This window comes from Capra hircus, assembly GCF_001704415.2.
Source record: "Capra hircus breed San Clemente chromosome X unlocalized genomic scaffold, ASM170441v1, whole genome shotgun sequence".
NCBI lineage: Eukaryota > Metazoa > Chordata > Mammalia > Artiodactyla > Bovidae > Capra > Capra hircus.
Window position 1 is genome coordinate 46,301,169 of NW_017189516.1, and position 19,559 is coordinate 46,320,727.

At 40.1% G+C, this 19,559-nt stretch overlaps 1 protein-coding gene across 2 annotated transcripts; it reads right to left on the minus strand.

Annotated features, from left to right (window-relative positions):
* Nucleotides 1–6,788: 6,788 nt before the first annotated feature.
* On the minus strand, nucleotides 6,789–18,187 carry PRDX4 (peroxiredoxin 4). 2 transcript variants are annotated; one of them, XM_013976641.2, is made up of 8 exons: nucleotides 17,808–18,187; nucleotides 14,241–14,358; nucleotides 11,871–11,987; nucleotides 10,986–11,108; nucleotides 8,776–8,906; nucleotides 7,782–7,816; nucleotides 7,111–7,161; nucleotides 6,789–6,899 (listed from the first exon to the last, which is right to left on the minus strand). In XM_013976641.2, the coding sequence occupies exons 1-7, from the start codon at nucleotides 18,058–18,060 to the stop codon at nucleotides 7,111–7,113; spliced, it is 828 nt and encodes a 275-aa protein (XP_013832095.2). In that variant the 5' UTR covers nucleotides 18,061–18,187; the 3' UTR covers nucleotides 6,789–6,899. The 2 variants fall into 2 exon arrangements, with proteins under 2 accessions (XP_013832095.2, XP_005701081.3); XM_005701024.3 differs by lacking the exon at nucleotides 7,111–7,161 and having other exon boundaries at nucleotides 17,808–18,186.
* Nucleotides 18,188–19,559: the final 1,372 nt, after the last annotated feature.

The window sequence follows — 19,559 nt, forward strand, 5'->3', positions numbered from 1 at the left end:
CCACACTATGTCTAGAAGCTTTACCACATAACATTTCTCAGCTAGTGTGATAAGAGTTAACTTGTGATTTATATATATGCAAATATGCATTGGAATATAATTGGGCCTCAACCATAAGTACTGTTGCCTGGAAAATCCCAAGGGCAGAGGAGCCTGGTAGGTTGCAGTCCATGGGATCGCGAAGAGTCGGACACGACTGAGCGACTTCCCTTTCACTTTTCACTTTCATGCATTGGAGAAGGAAATGGCAACCCACTCCACTGTTCCCAGGGACGGGGTAGCCTGGTGGGCTGCCTGTCTATGGGGTCACACAGGGTCGGACACGACTGAAGCGACTTAGCAGCAGCAGCAGCAACAACCATAAGAGATGAGGATGGTTGACTTATTTGGGACATTTACAAGAAGTATTTAGTTTTGGCTGTGCTGGGTCTTCATTGCTGAGCAGGCTTTTCTCTAGTTGCAGCGAGCCGAGGCTACTCTCTAGTTGGAGTACACAGGCTTCTCTTGTTGAGGAGAATGGGCTCTAGGATGTGTGGGCTTCAGTAGTTGTGGTTCCTGTTCTCTAGAGTACAGGCTGAGTAGTTGTGGTGCACGGAATTAGTTGCTTCGTGGCATGAGAGATCTTGGATCAGCGATCAGACCCATGTCCTCTGCATTGGCAGGTGGATTCTTTATAACCGAGCCCCCGGGCATTTAACTTGCTCTTAGAGACAAACTTTTGGTACAGTTGTGATTGACTCTCCAAAGTGACTTGTGAATGTTTTCTCTCCCTCCCTTGGCAACAAATAATGAACTATTTTAAAATGAAGTGAAGTTGCTTAGTCGTGTCCAACTCTTTGCGACCCCATGGACTGTAGCCTAGCAGGCTCCTCAATCCATGGGATTCTCCAGGCAAGAATACTGGAGTGGGTTGCCATTTCCTTCTCCAGGGAATAGTAAAGAGAGATTAAAAATAGGGATTTGGCAAGTTCAAAAATGGATTTAAGGACCCTTGAAGAGTCACTGCTTCTAGATAAAACTGTTGTATCATGAGATTATTTTGGTCTAAGGGGATCAATCTGAGGTGGATTTGGCGTCCTTTGGTCCAGTGGGGGGTTTCAGGCAGGCAGTGTGATGTGGGAGGAGGGGTTCTGGCTCAAGTGTCCATACCTATGCATTCTTGCCTGTGTCTGCAACCAGTCTGTTCAGAGGATAGGGTTGGGGGTGGTTCATCTTTTTGGGTTCTGTTTCCTTCTCCATAAAAGGAGAGGCAGTTTTCTCATCCACAGTTTCCTGATTTAGGCCTATTTTTCTCCACTTGGTTAATGCCTGTACTGCACATAATGTAAAAAATCGAGTTCCATTTAAGATGTGTAAGCTAAAAAAAATGGAGCTTCAGAATAAACCAAGACCTTCTCAAAACCATTCAGTAAGCCAGAGGCATTGATAAAGTAATACCTCAGAGAAAGGATTATAGTAAATGAAAGAAAGGATAGGATATTTTTATTTCTGTGTCATGGAAATTATGTACCTTTAATAGAGGGAATAGCATGACTAAAACAAATGAACAAAACCATAATGGAAGGAAAATTACATAAGACAAAGTATTGCTATGCCAGGCCTTTATTGTATCCTGATTTTATTTGTATATACACACATATTTCAGTTCAGTTCAGTCACTCAGTTGTGTCCAACTCTTTGCGACCCCATGGACTGCAGCACACCAGGCTTCCCTGTCCATCACCAACTTCTGGAACTTGCTCAAACTCACATCCATCAAGTCGGTGATGCCATCCAACCATCTTATCTTCTGTCGTCCCCTTCTCCTGCTTTCAGTCTTTCCCAGCATCAGGGTCTTTTCCAATGAGTCAATTCTTTGCATCAGGTGGCCAAAGTAGTGGAGTTTCAGCTTCAGCATCAGCCCTTCCAGTGAATATCCAGGACTGATTTCCTTTAGGATTGACTGGTTTGATCTATATTATATATATATATGCATTTGTTAAAAAAGTGACCCATTAATAGGTCATGTAATTTAGTGGGTTGTAGCCAACATTACAAAAGTAAAAGGCTGCGTCACACATAGTAACAGTTCATATGAAACTTGCTATATATGTGCATGGTGCACACACACACATGGTTGTGCTAGGTCATGGTGTAAAATGTACTTCTAACTGGGTCATGGTCATTGATGGGAGGGATACTCAGTAAAGATTAAGATGCTTCCTTGAGTTGTACTTAGTTTTGAATTGGTCTGAATTTTAAGGTTTTTTTTTTTTTCCTTGTGTGTGCTAGTCACTTAGTCATGTCCAACTGTTTGCGATCCCATGGACTGTAGCCTGCTAGGCTCCTCTGTCCATGGAATTCTCCAGGCAAGAATACTGGCTGCTGCTGCTGGTGCTAAGTTGCTTCAGTCGTGTCTGACTGTGTGAGACCCCATAGATGGCAGCCCACCAGGCTCCCCCGTCCCGGGGATTCTCCAGGCAAGAACACTGGAGTGGGTTGCCATTTCCTTCTCCAATGCATGAAAGAGAAAAGTGAAAGTGAAGTCGCTCAGTCATGTCTGACTCTTAGTGACCCCATGGACTGCAGCCCACCAGGCTCCTCCATCCATGGGATTTTCCAGGCAAGAGTACTGGAGTAGGGTGCCATTCCGTTCTCCAGGGGATCTTCCTGACCCAGGGATCAAACCTCTGTCTCCTGCATTGGAGGCGGATTCTTTACTGTCTGAGCCACAGGGATACTCTTTTTTTCCTTAGACTGGTTAAAAAACAAAAATCGAGGACTTCCCTGGTGGTCCAGTGGTTCAGACTTCACACTTTCAGTGTAGGGGATGCTTTGATCCCTGTTAGGAAACGATCCCACATGCTGTGCTGCCGGCCAAGTAGAAGACAAAAGCCTTCCGAAAACCGAAAATCGTTTGGGTTAGTTGTTGCTCTGAATAGTTTATCCCGAAAGGGGGTGGGGTGGGGAGGTTGGGCGGAAACCTCGGGACAGGGGGGCTTTTGGTGTGCTGGGCGCCATCTCGTGGCCTTTGGGTTACAGTGCAACGTAACTCCCTTTGATAGAGAACTTGCGAATTGTTTTTCTGATGTCCTGGCTGAGCTGTACAAGTGGCCAGAGCTTGAAGTTAAACCCAAGTCTGAAGATTCAGTTCTTACCTTCGTTTATCCTTGTCCACACACTCGACCCGTAATTCTAGCCAGTCATGAGAGAGGATGATCATGAGACCAGCCACTGCTTAGTCTCCCGAGGTTGGGTCACATGTACTGCCTTTTAAAATAAGGACAGTATACTGGCAGTGGATTCCGCTTTCAGTGGAGGAAGAGGAAACGGGCTTACACTTCCCCTCCCCTGTGATGCCTTCTCTCATCCCTATCTTCCCTTGTTGTTGTTCATGTTGGCCTTGGAGCCAACACAAGTGTCAGCATTTTTAGCATTTATTCTGCTTTTTCACTGATTTATTCACTGATTGATTTTTTACATGCTTATTTGGGAAACGGCTTCTTGAGGGAACGAATTGTGCCATATCTTTTTATTCATATTACGTAGCAAAGTACCTTGTGCCTATGCAGGTCATAAATAATTTCCATGTGAATGGATGCATGATTTAGGTGAATTTGGATATTTGACTTGGCTTTTTAACTTGTTAATTTAAAAAATTATAGGCTTAAGCCTCAGTATGGTGAATCTTTAAAAGAGTTTTTTAAGGAATTTACCTAAGTGTACAATATTATGCAAAAATTATGTTAATAGTGGAACTCTTTAAAGTTGCTTTGCAGCACTTTTAAAGACAATATTCAAAAGCAAGTTAGAAAATATCTGATCTTTCTATAGAAAGTTGGGTACAGTATGTAACTGCAGGAAACCCACTGCCCCTTTGTAAGTTGTAGAACCCAAAATGTATGGAAATATTTGATGTTTTCAGCAAAAGAAAATATGGTCCAAATTAAATTTTCCAGAGATATGTTAAAAAAAAAGGTTGCTTTGCTATCTTGGACTAAATACATGGTATTTTACTATACTACTATGAAAAAATTTTTATTTCCTTTTAAAGGCTAAGTAAAAAATTTAATGATTTTATAGAAGTGTGTATGTATATATATGCATATGTGTATGCATATGTATGTATGTGTATGTATATGTATGTATACATACAAACATATTAGTATTTATACACCCCCACCACGACTGGCATGGAGACCTTTACGGAGCTATTTGTGTGCAGTATGTTTTTACATTCACGTTGATACCTGTATTCAGAGATATTTTAGTGACATAATTCATAGGTAACAAAGTACAAGAATGCATTCCATAACATCACATGGGGAGGGTAAGGTACAAAAATATCATTAATAAAAGTGGTTAATATATTTAAGAACAAAATATAGAACCTGGAAGTCTACTGACAGATGCCAAGTTTTACTATGTTGGATTAGATGTATCCTTGGATATGGAAGAAATGATGGGAATGAGGAATGATTCCTTGCATGAGCTTCTGGGGACTAAGAAATTGCTGAAAGGGCAGGCCACCATGAGCACTTCAGAGGTCAGAACACTGGCTAGGCTCAACTGGGGAATAGCCAACAGAAGATCAGAGATTTGAGGGAGAAGCAGGGAATTACAAATGTTATTCATAAATATATATATATATATATATGTTGTTCATATATGTGGTGTATGAAAAAAGTGAAAGTGTTAATTGCTCAGTTGTGTCTGACTCTTTTGAGACCTCCACGGACTGTAGCCTGCCAGGTTCCTGGGTCCATGGAATCCTCCAGGCAAGAATACTGGAGTGGGTAGCCATTTCCTTCTTCAGGGGATCTTTCCAACCCAGGGATCAAACCTGGGTCTCCCGCATTACAGGTGGATTCTTGACCACTGCGCCACCTGGGAAGCCCTAGATGACGTATGTGCTTGCATGTGTGCTAAGTTGCTTCAGTCGTGTCTGGCTTTGTGACTCCATGGACTGTGAACCACCAGTTTCCTCGGTCTGTGGGATTCTACAGGCAAGAATACTGGAGTGGGTTGCCATGCCCTTTCCCAGGGGATCTTTCGGACTCAGGGACTGAACCTGCATCTCCTGCATTGGCAGGTGGGTTCTTTACCACTAGCGCAACCTGGAAAGCCCATATGGTGTATGTATGTGTGTGTGTCTATACACACACATACACAGAAAAGACTTTGCCTAGTGTTTCATAGAAACTTTGGGCTACCTCTTGACCTATTATTTTGGATAATCTTCTACTGTCGTGGCGTGGTCTATTCTCCTGCTGCATAGGTAGCTAAACTTACTGGTCTCCTTTCCTTAATCTGTTGGCAACTGTCCCTAGAGAATGGTTTCTCGGCTACTATTGACATCTTGGACCAGATAATGTCGGGGGCATTGTGGGATGTGTAGCAGCATCCTTGACTCTACCCACTAGATGCCAGTAGCAGTCTCATAGCTGACAACTAAATACATCTCCAGACATCAATCTGTGCTCTGGGGAGATTGTGCCCAGTTGAGAACCACTGGCTGTAGATTATGAAGTTGCATGTTTGGGAACAGGTCTCCTGTGCTTCCCTTATTGTAATAGTAAATTGTCCATCCAAGAGAACTGATGGATTGCCCTGCCTTTTCCATCTCTACACAAACCGCAGGCCCAGTGACACATCTGGGCTTTGTGAATGGTGTTTAACATGTATTAGGGGTTATGTTTTCTAAAAAGTTGTGACACTTGTAAATCAACCATAGTTCAAATTACATACTTAACATGTAGATCAATTCCTTATGATAGGCTAAATATAGAAAATAATTTCCAGTTTCTATTAAAAAAAAAAAACAAATACAGAGTCAGTGTACACATATATCCTTTAGGTATAGAAACAGCTTCATTCTTGTTTAATTTTGATTTGAAGACCCAGATACAATATTCTTTAAATGACAATGGCCCCTAAAACTTAAACTTACTATAAAAAAGTAAACAAGTGAAGAAATACAATTTTAAACTCTGCTCCTTGCTTGAGAGCCTGGAGGAACCCCCCCAAAAAAGCTACAAAAAAAGTCATTGCTATATTCAGGTGATGAAGTAGCACTGGCGGAGTTCAGCTTTATATGTGGTCATTTGTGAATAGCTGGTTACATTATATTTAGAGATTCAACTTTTGTTAAACTATGTGTCTTTTTTTGTTTTTGGCCATGCTGCGCAGCTTGCAGGATGTCAGTTTCCCAACCAGAGATAGAACTCGGGCCATGGCAGGGAAAGGCTGGAATTCTAACCACCAGGCCACCAGGGAACTCCCATTGTAAACTAAATACAAATATTTCTTACTTATAATTTTGGTACAAGCTGAAAACGTAAATTTAAATAAAAGAGAGAACCAAAGGGCTTTATGCCGGGTACAGAGTAGAGTCTGGAGTCCACTGTTTCTACCAGATGCAGTGGAAGGTGACTGTGTTCACAACCTATTCTTTCCTGCTGCCCCCAGAGGTGAGCCACAGAGGAACGTAAAGAGCCCCGAAACTAGAATTAGCCTATCTGGGTTCAAAGACTGATTCTGCAAGCTGCTTCCTCATCTATGAAATAAAGAACTCAAAGAGTTACTATGAGAGTTGAGTGAAAAAAAAATGCACCTATACTCCTAACAATGCCTGGCACATGGCATGTACTCCATAAATGTCAGTATTCCTGTTACTAGTTTGAGTCAATCTGACATTTCATGTTTTGGAAAGATAGAGAATTTGGCATCAGTGTCTAATGACACTAAGTATCTTTGGCTCCTGACATGGATTTTTCTATTATTTGAGAAACTACTACTGTAACACAATGTGGTAACACACAGTGAGTTTTATTGAGAAGTTTCAAGCACTGTGACCTGAGGAAGTATTTTCAGTTCAGTTTATCGAAATACTTCAGTTTTCCGGCTGGATCTGGGATTATCTGTTGAAGAAGACAACATACATCATCAGTAGTCTGATAATAGTTGTCCATCTCTTGACTAAAGAAGGTAAAGATTATTTTCCTGTACCAAATTATATATATTTAGGAAAAACTGGATTTGTCCTACCTGCTAATTTTAATCTCAGCTATTTTAGAAGGCAGGTGATCTGCTACTGAATTAACATCTGTACTCAAGCACTCCCAAACTTACTTATAACTCTTCTCTTGGCCACCAAGCTTTCACGGCATCTTCAGGTTTGATCTAATTAAATCAAACACATTAAGGGAGCATGGCTACAGATGTTAATGCATTAGTAAAATAATCTGCTGATGAAGTGATGGTATGCTACAACCTGAAAAGGGGGCAGAGAACTCAAATGGATTTTTTGGCAGTCTAGGGTGTAACCTTTTAATCTCAAACTGCAAAGTAAAACAAACACTCTATATAGCCTCCTAAATGAAAGAATGTGTTTCAGTCTTGTCTTTCTTCATATGACAAGGAGAGAATCATTAGCTTCATTGTCAGTTAAGCCAGATTTTCTCTAAAGCTTTTAATATATACACTGAAAAAATTTCTTGTGACCATTCTCTTTGCCCTGAATTTAACAAGTCTCCACTGCTTCCCTCCTGCTTTTTAAATGATATAATTCTCTGAATACTTGGATTTAAAATCCAGAGCATCAAGTCCCATATTCTGCTTTCCCAGTTTCAGGTACTCTCCCTACAGTCCAAAGAATGCCTGTAATTCTTTTAGGAGTTCTGCCTAGCAATGTTTACTTCATTTACAAAATCAAGGCAGGTCTGTTACAGAGATTATCCCAGGGTTGGCTTCTTCTTTTCGGCCCCAGCCATCCCCTTAACAGAAAAATGAACTTGACTTACTGTTTCACTACCAGGTTTCCAACCAGCAGGGCAGACTGAAAGGAACAAAAATTGGCAAAAGACAGTTTAAAAACTGTTCAATTCTCTCTAGCAACTCTCAGCTTTTCCTTTTCCAAATGATACCAAAAATAGAACCTATATTAATGAGAACATTTCTAGGCCACTGAACACTTGACTTCTGTTAGCTTACTGGCTTGCAACAAGAAATTTTAGTCCTGGAGCTTATCAGCAGACAGCTATTTTTCAGTTTTCTCAGTCATGTTTAGTTACATTTATAACAGAAGAAATCAAATTGAGTGTTCCTCTAGTAAAGGTGGAAAGTTTGGGAATCTGGTGAATCGAAAGGTCTGGGTACAGCAAAATTCCTCAAATGTCCATCCCCTTAAGCTTACCTTCTGTGCCCTGCAGTATTTGATTCTGATGCCATGGTTCACTGCTTCAGCACCCTGACCCAGGCACTGAGTTATACTTTTGAAAGGAATATGTAACATACGTTCTATTTTAAGAAGAATCTGATGTTTACCATTTGGCTACTGCAAAAACCTGGAGTGAAAGGGTGAACTAATAGATTACTAACGTGTTAGTGAATAACCTCAAAGATTTCTGAATTACCTTGAAGAAAAATGCTAAATAATGTAAAACATGCAAATAAAACCTGCATTACTAGATATGGCCAGATTGGCTGGCACATTTTAAGTTAACAGAAACATAATAGGAAAAATTACGGTAGCAGAAACTTTTCTGAGATTATCCAAAAGGACTATGAAAATAACATTTTTTCTATCCTATTCAGTAGGTAGAATATATTAGTGATATTTTGTTAAAAGCACTTTCATATTAATAATTAAAATTTGATTTGCTTAAAAGATCTAATAATTTGAAAACAATTGGAAGACTCTGGAACCATCAAAATTACTTTTAAGGTAAGAAACCATATTATGCTACTATCTCTCAAACTAAAAGATCCAAAGGCTATGACAGAAGGAAAGGGCACCTTCTCCGTGTTTGTCAGTGTACTGGAATGCCTGAACCAAACGTAGTGTCTCATCCACAGATCTACCCACGGGAAGGTCATTCAGAGTAATCTGTCTTAGGATTCCCTTGTCATCAATAATGAAGAGACCTCTGTAAAAAAGAAGAATGGGAAAGATGAGGACATTTGTTCTCAGTTAAAACAAATATTAGTTAATGTGAATCCCTGTACCGCTCAAACAGAAGGATGTTATACAGAACCAAAAACATACTACCTACCTCCTTGACTGGTATGTACATACACACACCCCTATACCCACACCTATCTACTATGTATTTTGGGATTATCACTGTTAAACGGTAGCATTAAAATTTTGTTTTTGTCTTTGAAATGTACTGTAGTATTATCAGTTGAATCTTCATGTGTACTAGATTTAGGACTGTACTGTAAATGATGAAACTGTATAGCAAAGCCTTACTCTACAATACTTTAAATTTTTTTTTGAATGAGTAACGCAACCTCTGAACCTACTAGGGCTCAGTCTCTTTAGACCAGATCAACTCGGTCAAACTTAGATAAAATTGTTAATTACTATTCATATTTGTGTTCTTTCACGTACTACTTTCACAATTGAAAATCCTCATAATAGGTGATCAACTCTGTTTTGAAGTAAGCGAGGCTGATTGGAAATTTTGACCTTGCCTCCATAACACTCATCATGGCCACACACTCCACATAAAAAGAAAGTCTGTCTGTTCTTTGGTAGCAAACTGTTGCTTCTGTTTTCTCTTTTGTTTTTGTATGCTGCTCCTTTGATAGACTGAGACTAAGACATTTGCTGTGCTTGCTGGTATTAGATAATTTACTTAGTTTGTTCGGAGAAGGCAATGGCAACCCACTCCAGTACTCTTGCCTGGAAAATCCCATGGGCAAAGGAGCCTGGTAGGCGGCGGTCCATGGGGTCGCTCAGTCGGCGACTTCCCTTTTACTTTTCATTTTCATGCATTGGAGAAGGAAATGGCAGCCCACTCCAGTGTTCTTGCCTGGAGAATCCCAGGGATGGGGGAGCCTGGTGGGCTGCCGTCTATGGGGTCTCACAGTCGGACACGACTGAAGCGACTTAGCAACAGCAACAGCAAATGTTCAAATAACTGTCAATTTGAAAAGTGCCTCAGTCTTTAGTGGCATATTTATTCTTTGGGAGTTAATAATAATCGCTAGGCAGAAACCATTATAGACTTGACAAATACAAAACAAAAAGAAACTTGGCAGGGATAAATTGATTCAATATGGATGAACCTTGAAAATATTATGGTAAGTGAAAGAGGCTAGTCATAAAAGAGCAGATACCGTAGGATTCCATCTATATGAAATGTCCAGAATAGGCAACTATTAAGACATAAAGTACATTAGTGGTTGTATAGGGCTAGGGGAGGGGGACTGGGTAAAATGGGGAGTAACTGCTAATGGGTATGGGATTTCTTTTTGGAGCAATAAAAATGTTGTAACATTGATTGTGGTGATGGTTGTACAACTGTGAAATACTAAAAATTACTAAATTGTATACTTTAGATGGGTGAGTTGTATGGTATGTAAATTATATCTCAATAAAGCGGTTCTAAAAAAACACAAGATTATAAAATACTGACACCTTTACATAAAACATTAAAAGAACTATTAGTACTGCAAAGTAAATCAATATGATTATAAGAAAATTACAAGTATTTCAAGCTGAAGCTGCCCTTTTTTCTAAGAATTACATCAGCAATTGTTAGCTCAAGTAACTCAATGAGAGCTGTTAAGTAAAATATATCCTTAATTTTTCCTACTCCAGAGGCACAGGTTGGCTAAATACTATGATACTTGTATTTAGAAAAACTATTACTCGAGTCAGTTTGGAAAAGAGAAAGAAATGGACAGAAAGTTTGGGGACCTAGGTTCATGTCTGGGTTCTGCAATTAACTATAGTCACTTTGGCTAAGTTCTTGGAATGCTGAATCTGTTTTTATGTAAAATGACAGGGCTGAAGACCTCTAGAATTTTCCAGTTCTAACAGTCTTTGACATTCACATAGTTTGTCAGGCACTCACCAATTATTTTTAATGTTATCTACAACATTTTTGCAAGTAGAACAAATATTTCTTGATCAAACCTTGTATCTTCTAATTCCATTTCAAGTAGGATTACAAATATATTTGTATTTGTCATCATGTACAACTACTGAAAGGTACCTGAGAGTGTGGCCTGAGTCTTCCAGATATACGCCATAGTCCTTTGAGATCTGATGGTTCAAATCCGCAAGAAGTGGAATACTTATTGACCCAAGTCCTCCTTGTCTTCGAGGAGTATTAATCCTGTTAACAGAAAATGTACCTTTCAGGGTTAAGTAAACAGCATACATTAAAATAGTCCACACTCCTTGCATATGTACACAAACATGTGCATGGCATCTCTTGTCATTTCACTGTCAAATTTTTTGCAATTAGGTGGAACATCTTTTCATGTTTAATGAGTTAAAAATTATTTAATCATTGCTTCTTATAAATATAAATAAAATAAAATTTTAAAAAATTTATAAATATAAATAAATATAAGTATAAATATAAGTAAATATAAAAAAAATTTATTTTTCCAGATTAAGGTTGTCCAATTTATCATAATAATCATAGAATTCAGTGGTTTTTGCTATAGATATTACATCTTCTAAAAAATAATTATTTGGTACTGACCATTTTAAAAATCTTTATTGAATTTGTTACAATATTGTTTCTGTTGTTTATGTTTTGGGTTTTTGGCTGTGAGGCATGTGGAGTCTTAGCTCCCTGGCCAGCGAATGAACTGGCACCCTCTGCACTGGAAGGTGAATTTTTCACCACTGGACTGCCAGGGAAGTCCCTGTATCTATCTTTTGAATTTAACTTTTTCCAAAATTTGAAATGTTCTATAAAATCTTTAAACATTTTTACTGTACTTTCATTGAACTAGCAGCTCTCAGATAAATTTATTCCTGAACTGTCTGATAAATAACTATATTCCTGTCATGTTAAGAGTTGTCCGCCCATAATTTAAGAGTATGTCTGTTCTTTCCCTATAAATGTTAAGTTTAAGATACTGACCAGGCCAAATGGGTGAACTGTGAATCAACAGAGCATGCTACCACTTCAGTGTTGATTGATCTGAATTCGTCAATTCTATCACCAAAGGCGATGATTTCAGTTGGACACACAAAAGTGCTGAAATTAAAAAAAAAATCATTATTCTCAAAATACACATATACTTAGTTTCAAATGATTTTGTTTTTATAAATACTTTGGTATATAAAAATGCACATTAAGAACAATTTTATATATGAACCTTCTCAAAATGGAGTAGTCTAAGAAATGGTCATTGGATCAAATATTATTTAATTAAAAAATATAGAGTTCTCAATTATGTCTTGATAAACTTTATATTGGTGCATACAGACTGACTGTTACCTTGTATGTATGTGTAAGTATATAGGGCAGCAATGAAAAATGGACTCCGTGCTGTGTGTCATGGTCAAGAAATTTTGAAAAACATAGACGTAGGGGACAGGTTCCTACCACAGTCCAATACAGGCTTTTCAAATGTTTCAGTTGTTTGAGTAGAGGACTGCCATATGCAAGAAGACAGTTCTAATCCAGATTATGTCTTTGGAAATCTGACCTATAAAATGAACTTTTAACATTTTCCAAAAGGTAAGAATGATTGGCTCTTGTCCTCCTTTCTGTTATCCCAAGAAATGTTACCTAGAGATATACTGTGTGTATGTTAGTTGCTCAGTTATGTCCGACTCTTTGCGACCCCATGGATTGTAGCCCACCAGGCTCTTCTGTGCGTGGGATTCTCTAGGCAAGAATACTGGAGTGGGTTGCCATTTCCTTCTCTTACTGGCCCAACATAAAAATTTTGGCAGAAATCCGAAGGGTTACAATTCTGATTTTCTTCCTTGCAGACTGTGGCAAATGTCCCAGGATTCTTCTTTCTCTAACCAGGTCCAGTTTGGCTGGCATTACATGCATACAGCAGAAGCTCTCTTAGCTCCTTGCTCCAGAAGACCATTGCTAACATCATGCTCTAATTAGATATGTCTTGTTCATTAGGGAGTTTTAAGTAATACTGGAGAAATAGCTTATTTGTCTGCTATGTTAGCCTAATTTCAAAATTCATGATTAGCATCATATATATTTAATATGTGTGCTGCTTTTTGGTTTTACAGCAACATGAATTTAGAAGGCCTATCATTTTATATACATTAAAATGTCTACTTCGGGTTTCTATTAGAAGTTAAGTTATAGTACACATTTTAGTTAGTCAAGCCATAGTACAAATTGATTAGAAAGAAGAAGTTCTTACTAATTTAAAAGGTTACATATTATGCAGTCATGGTTTGTTTCAGTCTCAATGTACACGTTTTTATCAGAATTCTATTTGGATTAGAGTAGGAGTCAGCAAACTTCAGCCCACAGGCCAAAATCTAGTGTATCTTGTTTTTGCAAATAAACTTTCAAGGGAGTACAAGACCCCTTTATTATTGTCTGTGGCTATTTTGTGCTATAATGGCAAAGTTGAGTAGTTGCAATGAAGATCACTTCAAGACTAAAATTTTTACTATCTGGCCCTGTACAGAAGAAGTTTGCTGCCCCCGGTCTATAGGAATAAAGATACAAGCTTAAGTATATCCTCCCTACAAATTTAAAATATATTTACATAGTTCTAGATTACTCCTAATGGAGAAAGGAACTTACTATACAGTGGCACAGACAGAATAATCTGTTTACTTTTTGTAACCAAAAAACATATTCAAACAGAAAATTTTGCTAACTCTCTTTGGTATTCTTTTCATTTGCATGGAATTTGAAAAATTCAAAATTAAATCCTCAGTGTGACTAAAACTCGAAGAATCTTTACTTTGAGTCAACTTTATACCTATCAAAGTGCAGTCAGAGTTAGAGAGAACCCCCTCCATAATCATATTTATGTTAATAGGTGTTATTCCTTAAACATATCCAATATTTTCAGGAAAATGTTCAAATCACAGGAAAGTAACATGCAACAAAGAACAAAAATAATAAAGCCAAAGTTAAATGGTATCACCAGATAAAAAGCCTTATAAATATTCATATCAACAGAGAAAGAGATTTGTGGCCTAAGTCTTGCTATTTAAATGCTTTCTAAAATATTCTCAGTCCATTTTCTTGCCTTAGTGAGTTTAATGAATGTAACTGTGGCTTTTGTCTAATGATTACATTATGTTAACACAATCACACATATATAAGTATACAACATTGGGGTCAATGGGTTATGATTCTGAAATATATTCAAGATGTTACCTTCTTGAAAAAAACTCATCTCAGGTTGCCCTTTACGAACAAGTGCTAAGAAATTTCTAACTATATGATGCTCCTGAGCAAAGATTAATAATGACTGAGGTATTACTAGCTGCTATGATATGGATTACTTACAAATCAAGTGGGTAGAAGAAAAAAACCAGGTACTTCCCACGATAATCAGTTAACTTGAGCTCCTTAAATTCGCCATTTATCACAGCTGTTCCTTCCCAATAAGGTGCTGGCTTGGAAACTAAGAAAGAAAAACATATGATGTTCTTAAACGATGGGAAGGTTGGTGGGATGACAGGACATCTTTAGGACATCACTAAAAACCAAGGCTTCGGAGGGAATCTTTGGACCTCTTTTAGCAGTCTGGTGATGCAGATGGACTTCTGCAGTGTTACTAAATGCGTAAAATATTTAGCATATTTAGAATTTCAAAGGAAATAAATTACATTGAAATGCAATCATCAAAACTATAAAAAAAAACTGGTGATATATTAATATTTGTGTCCTTTTTCTTAACACTTTAAACCTCCAAGACCTGGCAGTGATCTAGGAACAACTCAAGATTGTGATGAGTGTAAATGTTTCAGGATACCTGCAGCATCCATAATAATGGTATGAAATATATGTGATTCTTCTTGGCGACAACTACAAATGAGTACTGCTGAGGCTAAGGTGGTTTGTTGCTGATGTTCATAATGGAAAGAACTGCTATATTCCAGCTGGAGATTCGTGAAAATAAAGATTCTTTTTCCTATTCATGCTCACAGACCCCTTATGTTCTATCCCTGCTCTAAACCCTACGGGATACTTCACTATAGTTCCTCCAGGTTAATCAGCTTGCCACATTTCAAATAATTAGATTTTCCGTTCTCTAATGGCAGTCTTCCAGATGTATTAGTTTAAGTGTTTGTCCAGTTTCTTGAATATACATGGAGGACCTGCTGCTACATTCAAGGAATAGAAAATCTGCAAATATGTCAGGACAGAAGTGTAAAATCCTAGACCATAGGATTATTTTCCAGGCTTTGAAAGAGACCCTCTTGCACAAGTGACCTAATGGAAATTGAATAGTTCATGCTGCTGTCTTGTCAGGGTATGCTTGGAAGTCTAGCACATGCTTTGATAATAATGTACCTTGATATTCTGTTAACACATTTAGATAGCACTTAAACTTTCAGAACCATTACATACATTAACGTCAATACTTGCTTCCAAGTTTGACTAAGGTTCCTAGAAAGTAAGGCTTATAATAGCATTTATTATATTTTGTATAGTAGCCAGCATTTTTGATAACTCTGAAAACAGAGACACACGTAATTTCTCTGTGAAGTTAATGTAGAACAGGTGATTACTTATCTTGAGCCAGCAGCCTACCTCACAAAAACATCCTGATCTGATTAGGTAAAGGCTAGGAGGGAGAATTAGATAGCAGGATATGGAACTATATATACTTTATATATATTATTTAAAAATACTACTCAAGTGTGAGGTTATAGTTGTAATAATGTGTTACAATCATAGTCCATAGTGATTTTAGCATATTGGGAAAACCAATAAAACTGAAAAATTTTGCTCTGAAAATCTTGATTTTTGAGTTCTTTTTCATAGACATTGATGGAATGCTTTATTATCATTATTAGGCTTAACAAATTGGTAAAAGTTTGTTAAATGGTAACAATCTTGGCACGGTGGTGGAAAGGCATGCCTTCATATCCTTGACTCTACCTAGATATGGCTTTCTTTTTCTTTTTTTGGGAGGGAAATTTTGGGTTCTTGATTTACGAACTGCAGTGTTAGTTAAAAAAACTGTCATCAGTTTATAGAACAGAGAATGCAGTTTGCTAAGATCTATTAATGGAATTCCCAGAGCAACCACTCGCATGTCAGGATGGGGAACACATGTACACCCATGGCTGATTCATGTGAATGTATGGCAAAACTACCACAATATTGTAATTAGCCTCCAATTAAAAGAAAAAGAAAAAAAATAAAGAACGTTCTTACCAAAAAACCCCCAAAAAACAAAAACCAAAAATTGTCCCAAATACAAATCATAATTAACAAAGCAAAAGGAGAGGAGTATAAAGTATATTTAAATTCCCTTTGCCCATAACCCATCTGTTTAACTACTGTTAACATTTTGATGTCCTTCCTCCTAGTCTTTTTAAACACAAATTTGGATCTTGTTGCATCTCACTTGTGAAAAAAGGAAGCATTAGATCATGAATAATTTTTCATGTTACTAAAAATTATCTGAAAGTATGAACTTAATAGCTCCATAATATTCTGTTTTGAGTGAAGGTCCTTGCTCCTGTAATTCGAGATGAGCCTACACATGAGAGAAATGTAGCAAATACCTAAAATTTGAAAAGGTCTGCTGGTAGAGGGAAATCTTATTACTACCATTAGCTTCCATGAGCAGACTTGGATGGCATGTTATGGGAAATATATGTAATGCCAGTAAACACTTAACTGGCTGCCATATTTCAAAATATCTTCTGAGGCAAGTAAAAGCAATGAGACTTGGAAATATGATCTTGAAAGTGCAACACTAGCTTTTTAAAAAACAAAAACCTAAAGATAACTTGCAGTAGGAAAGAACTGCAGATGTTTGAGGAGGCAAAACAGTTTTTCTCATTTATCACTCCCACTCCATCCTAAGGCATATCAACATTCCATTTAACACTGGGGATTCATAACTGTGAAGCATTGCTTTTTTTTCACTGAACATGGGCAAGGAACATGCTGTAACTGGACCACAAAAGCCAAATACACATCTTCAGAATGCCAGATGGTCAGTAGGAAAAGCAGGTTATTTAAAAGCAAGCAAGGGACACTCTTTATCCTTTAGCCCCTACCCACTTTTTGGCTGATCTTAACATCCAGATGCAGCAGGCCACAATTTTCTCAGTATCCACTTAGTCTGACGTGTCTTTTCTGAAAGTGGCCATTAGTTGTGTACACTGGACAGAAATGCAAATAATCAAAAGCCAAACTGGCAGGACACAAATTTGCCACGAGGTTTATCATCAACCCAAATGCATTACTTCTAACCTCCTTTTCCGCATTTCCCTACAAAGAGCCTCCAAAATACACCCTGTAACAAGCTCTTCATTTCTGAGAAACACAAAGGATGCCCATTAATGCTAAAGGTCTCTGGGAAGGTGGCTTTTAATAGTTTTCTTTGTAAGATGCAACAACAACAAAATGAAACGTTTGCTCTCCTGAGCTAAACGTTGTTTAGCCACTTTTCTGTTTATCCAAACTTTCTGTGAATCGTTATTCAACTTATCAGCGCATTATTCTCCGAAATCGTACTTGAAAACAGACGCGATGCGCTGCAGGCACTTCGCGATGTTCGAGGAAATGTTCTAGTTTGCACAACATCCTCGTCGCCTGCAAGCCCAGGACCAGGGCCATCCTCTCCCTCATCTGCGGCTTTTGGGGTAACCACTACTTCCTCCAAAATCTGATCAGTGGAACCCACCCCTTTCTTCACAACTCTGGAACCCCCTCCATCCCCCCACCCCCCAGGAGAACCAAGCTCCCCCGTAGGGGCCGGAGGTAGCCCAGGAGGTGCCGCCCAAGCCAGGCCCCCGGGTAGCCACCGTAACCAGGGTACACGTGTCCCCTGGCCCTCCCCACCTCCGGGTGCCACCGGTCACCCCGCCATGGTGGGGCACCACCTACTTTTGGCTTTGCTGAGGTGCAGGGAGTGTTCGGCGACCGAAACCCGGGACACCTCTCCCGGGTACACTTGGCCACCCGCGTAGAAGTGGCACTCCTCTTCGCGGGTTCGGGGCCTCTCCTCCTTCTCCAAGCCCCGCACAGCTTCGGCCCGTAGCAAGACCAGCAGCAGAGGCAGCAGCAGGAGCTTTCGGCTCCGGCCAGGGGCCAGAGTCGTCGCGGGTAGCGGCGGCGGCGGCGGCGGCGGCGCCTCCATGACCACGCGAGCGTAGTCGCACGTTCCTTGGCTCGAACGCTACTTCTCCCGCCGCCAGGCAGCTACAACCGCGCGCTCAACGCCCGCTCGAGCCCAAGCGCGGCCTCGCGAGACCAGCCCCGCCTCCTCACTCCCCCGCCCCTCCGCTCCCCCTGTCGCCCGCTTCCCGGGCTCTCCGGGAGCCGGCCTGGCCACGTGGTCGCCAGCCCCACCCACTCATCACCTAGCGGGCGTTTGCGCATGCGCCCTGGGGCGGGCCCGGGCAGGGCGCTTTGCCTAACTCTGAGAAGCGACAGCGGCCGTGACTGGTCTCACGCGCTCTCTCTCTCACACGTGTTTAGACATCCTTTTACGCTCGTCTCTTCCACAAAGCCTCACCACTGCACACCATTCCCCACGCCCCCCAAAAGTGAAACGAACTTATCTCTGAATGGCTTGCACTTTATACTTCTAACAGGTACTGTTTTTTTCCTTGAAGTGATCTGCCAACAACCCCACGACTCCCCTCACCTCCATCCCTAGTTGAAGCCCTTGTAAGTTTGTAAATCCTGGGAAAACTTGGAGAAGAAAGGCCTAACCATTTACTCTTCTCCAGCAGGCAAGGCAAACAGGCAGTTTGGTGACTTAAGCCTGCCTCAAAGGTGTCTTATTTTTTAACTTGAAAAGTTCCCAGAAAACCAAACTTTCTTCCAGCGCAGTATAGTTCCATCGTCTTGACAATTACCCCATCATTTTACAGGAGTCTTCTGCACTCTATGCTCTCCCCCGCCCCCCTGGGGTCCCTTCTAGCCTCCTGCGAGCTCTTGTCATCTTTCTGAATCTCACAGAAGCCATCCGACAGTTTCTCTTTCCTCTGTTAGATTGTCAGCTCCCTGGGATCAAAATCGATGTGGAATTCAGCTTTGTTTCCCAAGGCACCTGGCACAAGGTGGGCATTTGCCATTGTAAGATTTGATTTTGTGAATAACACCTAATGTTCCCAACTGCCAGTCAGTTTTAAGTTGCTTTCACATTTTATATCCTTACTCCCTGTGACAACCCTTTCCAAACTAGTTCTGCCCATTATAGGATCTTGAAAGAGCAATGGGCTAGGTGCTGAAGGCCCTTGGCCCCTACAGTCTGTCAGCCGCACCTGCGACTCTCCCCCCTCTCCTGGAGGCATTTGCGCCTGCGCCCTGTGGGCAAGCCCAGGGTGCTCAGCGAAGCCGCACAGCGAAGCCCAACGGCCACAGCGGGTCTCCTGCCCTACTAGACCACCCTCCCTTCTCCCAGCCATTCCTGTTCGCCCTCAGCAGTGTTTTAGGTGCTCCTCATCTTTCCAGGCCCATCTCTTCCACAAAGCTTTGAGGGAGACTGTGCTCCCGCCATTGCAGGTGACTGGTCAGCACTGTTTTAGATCCTCTTATTCTTCCGCGCACATCTCTCCTACAGGAGCCTCACTACCATCCGTCACCCCTCCCCAAAGTAACCTTTCTGCCTCTGAAATTTTATGCTTCTGT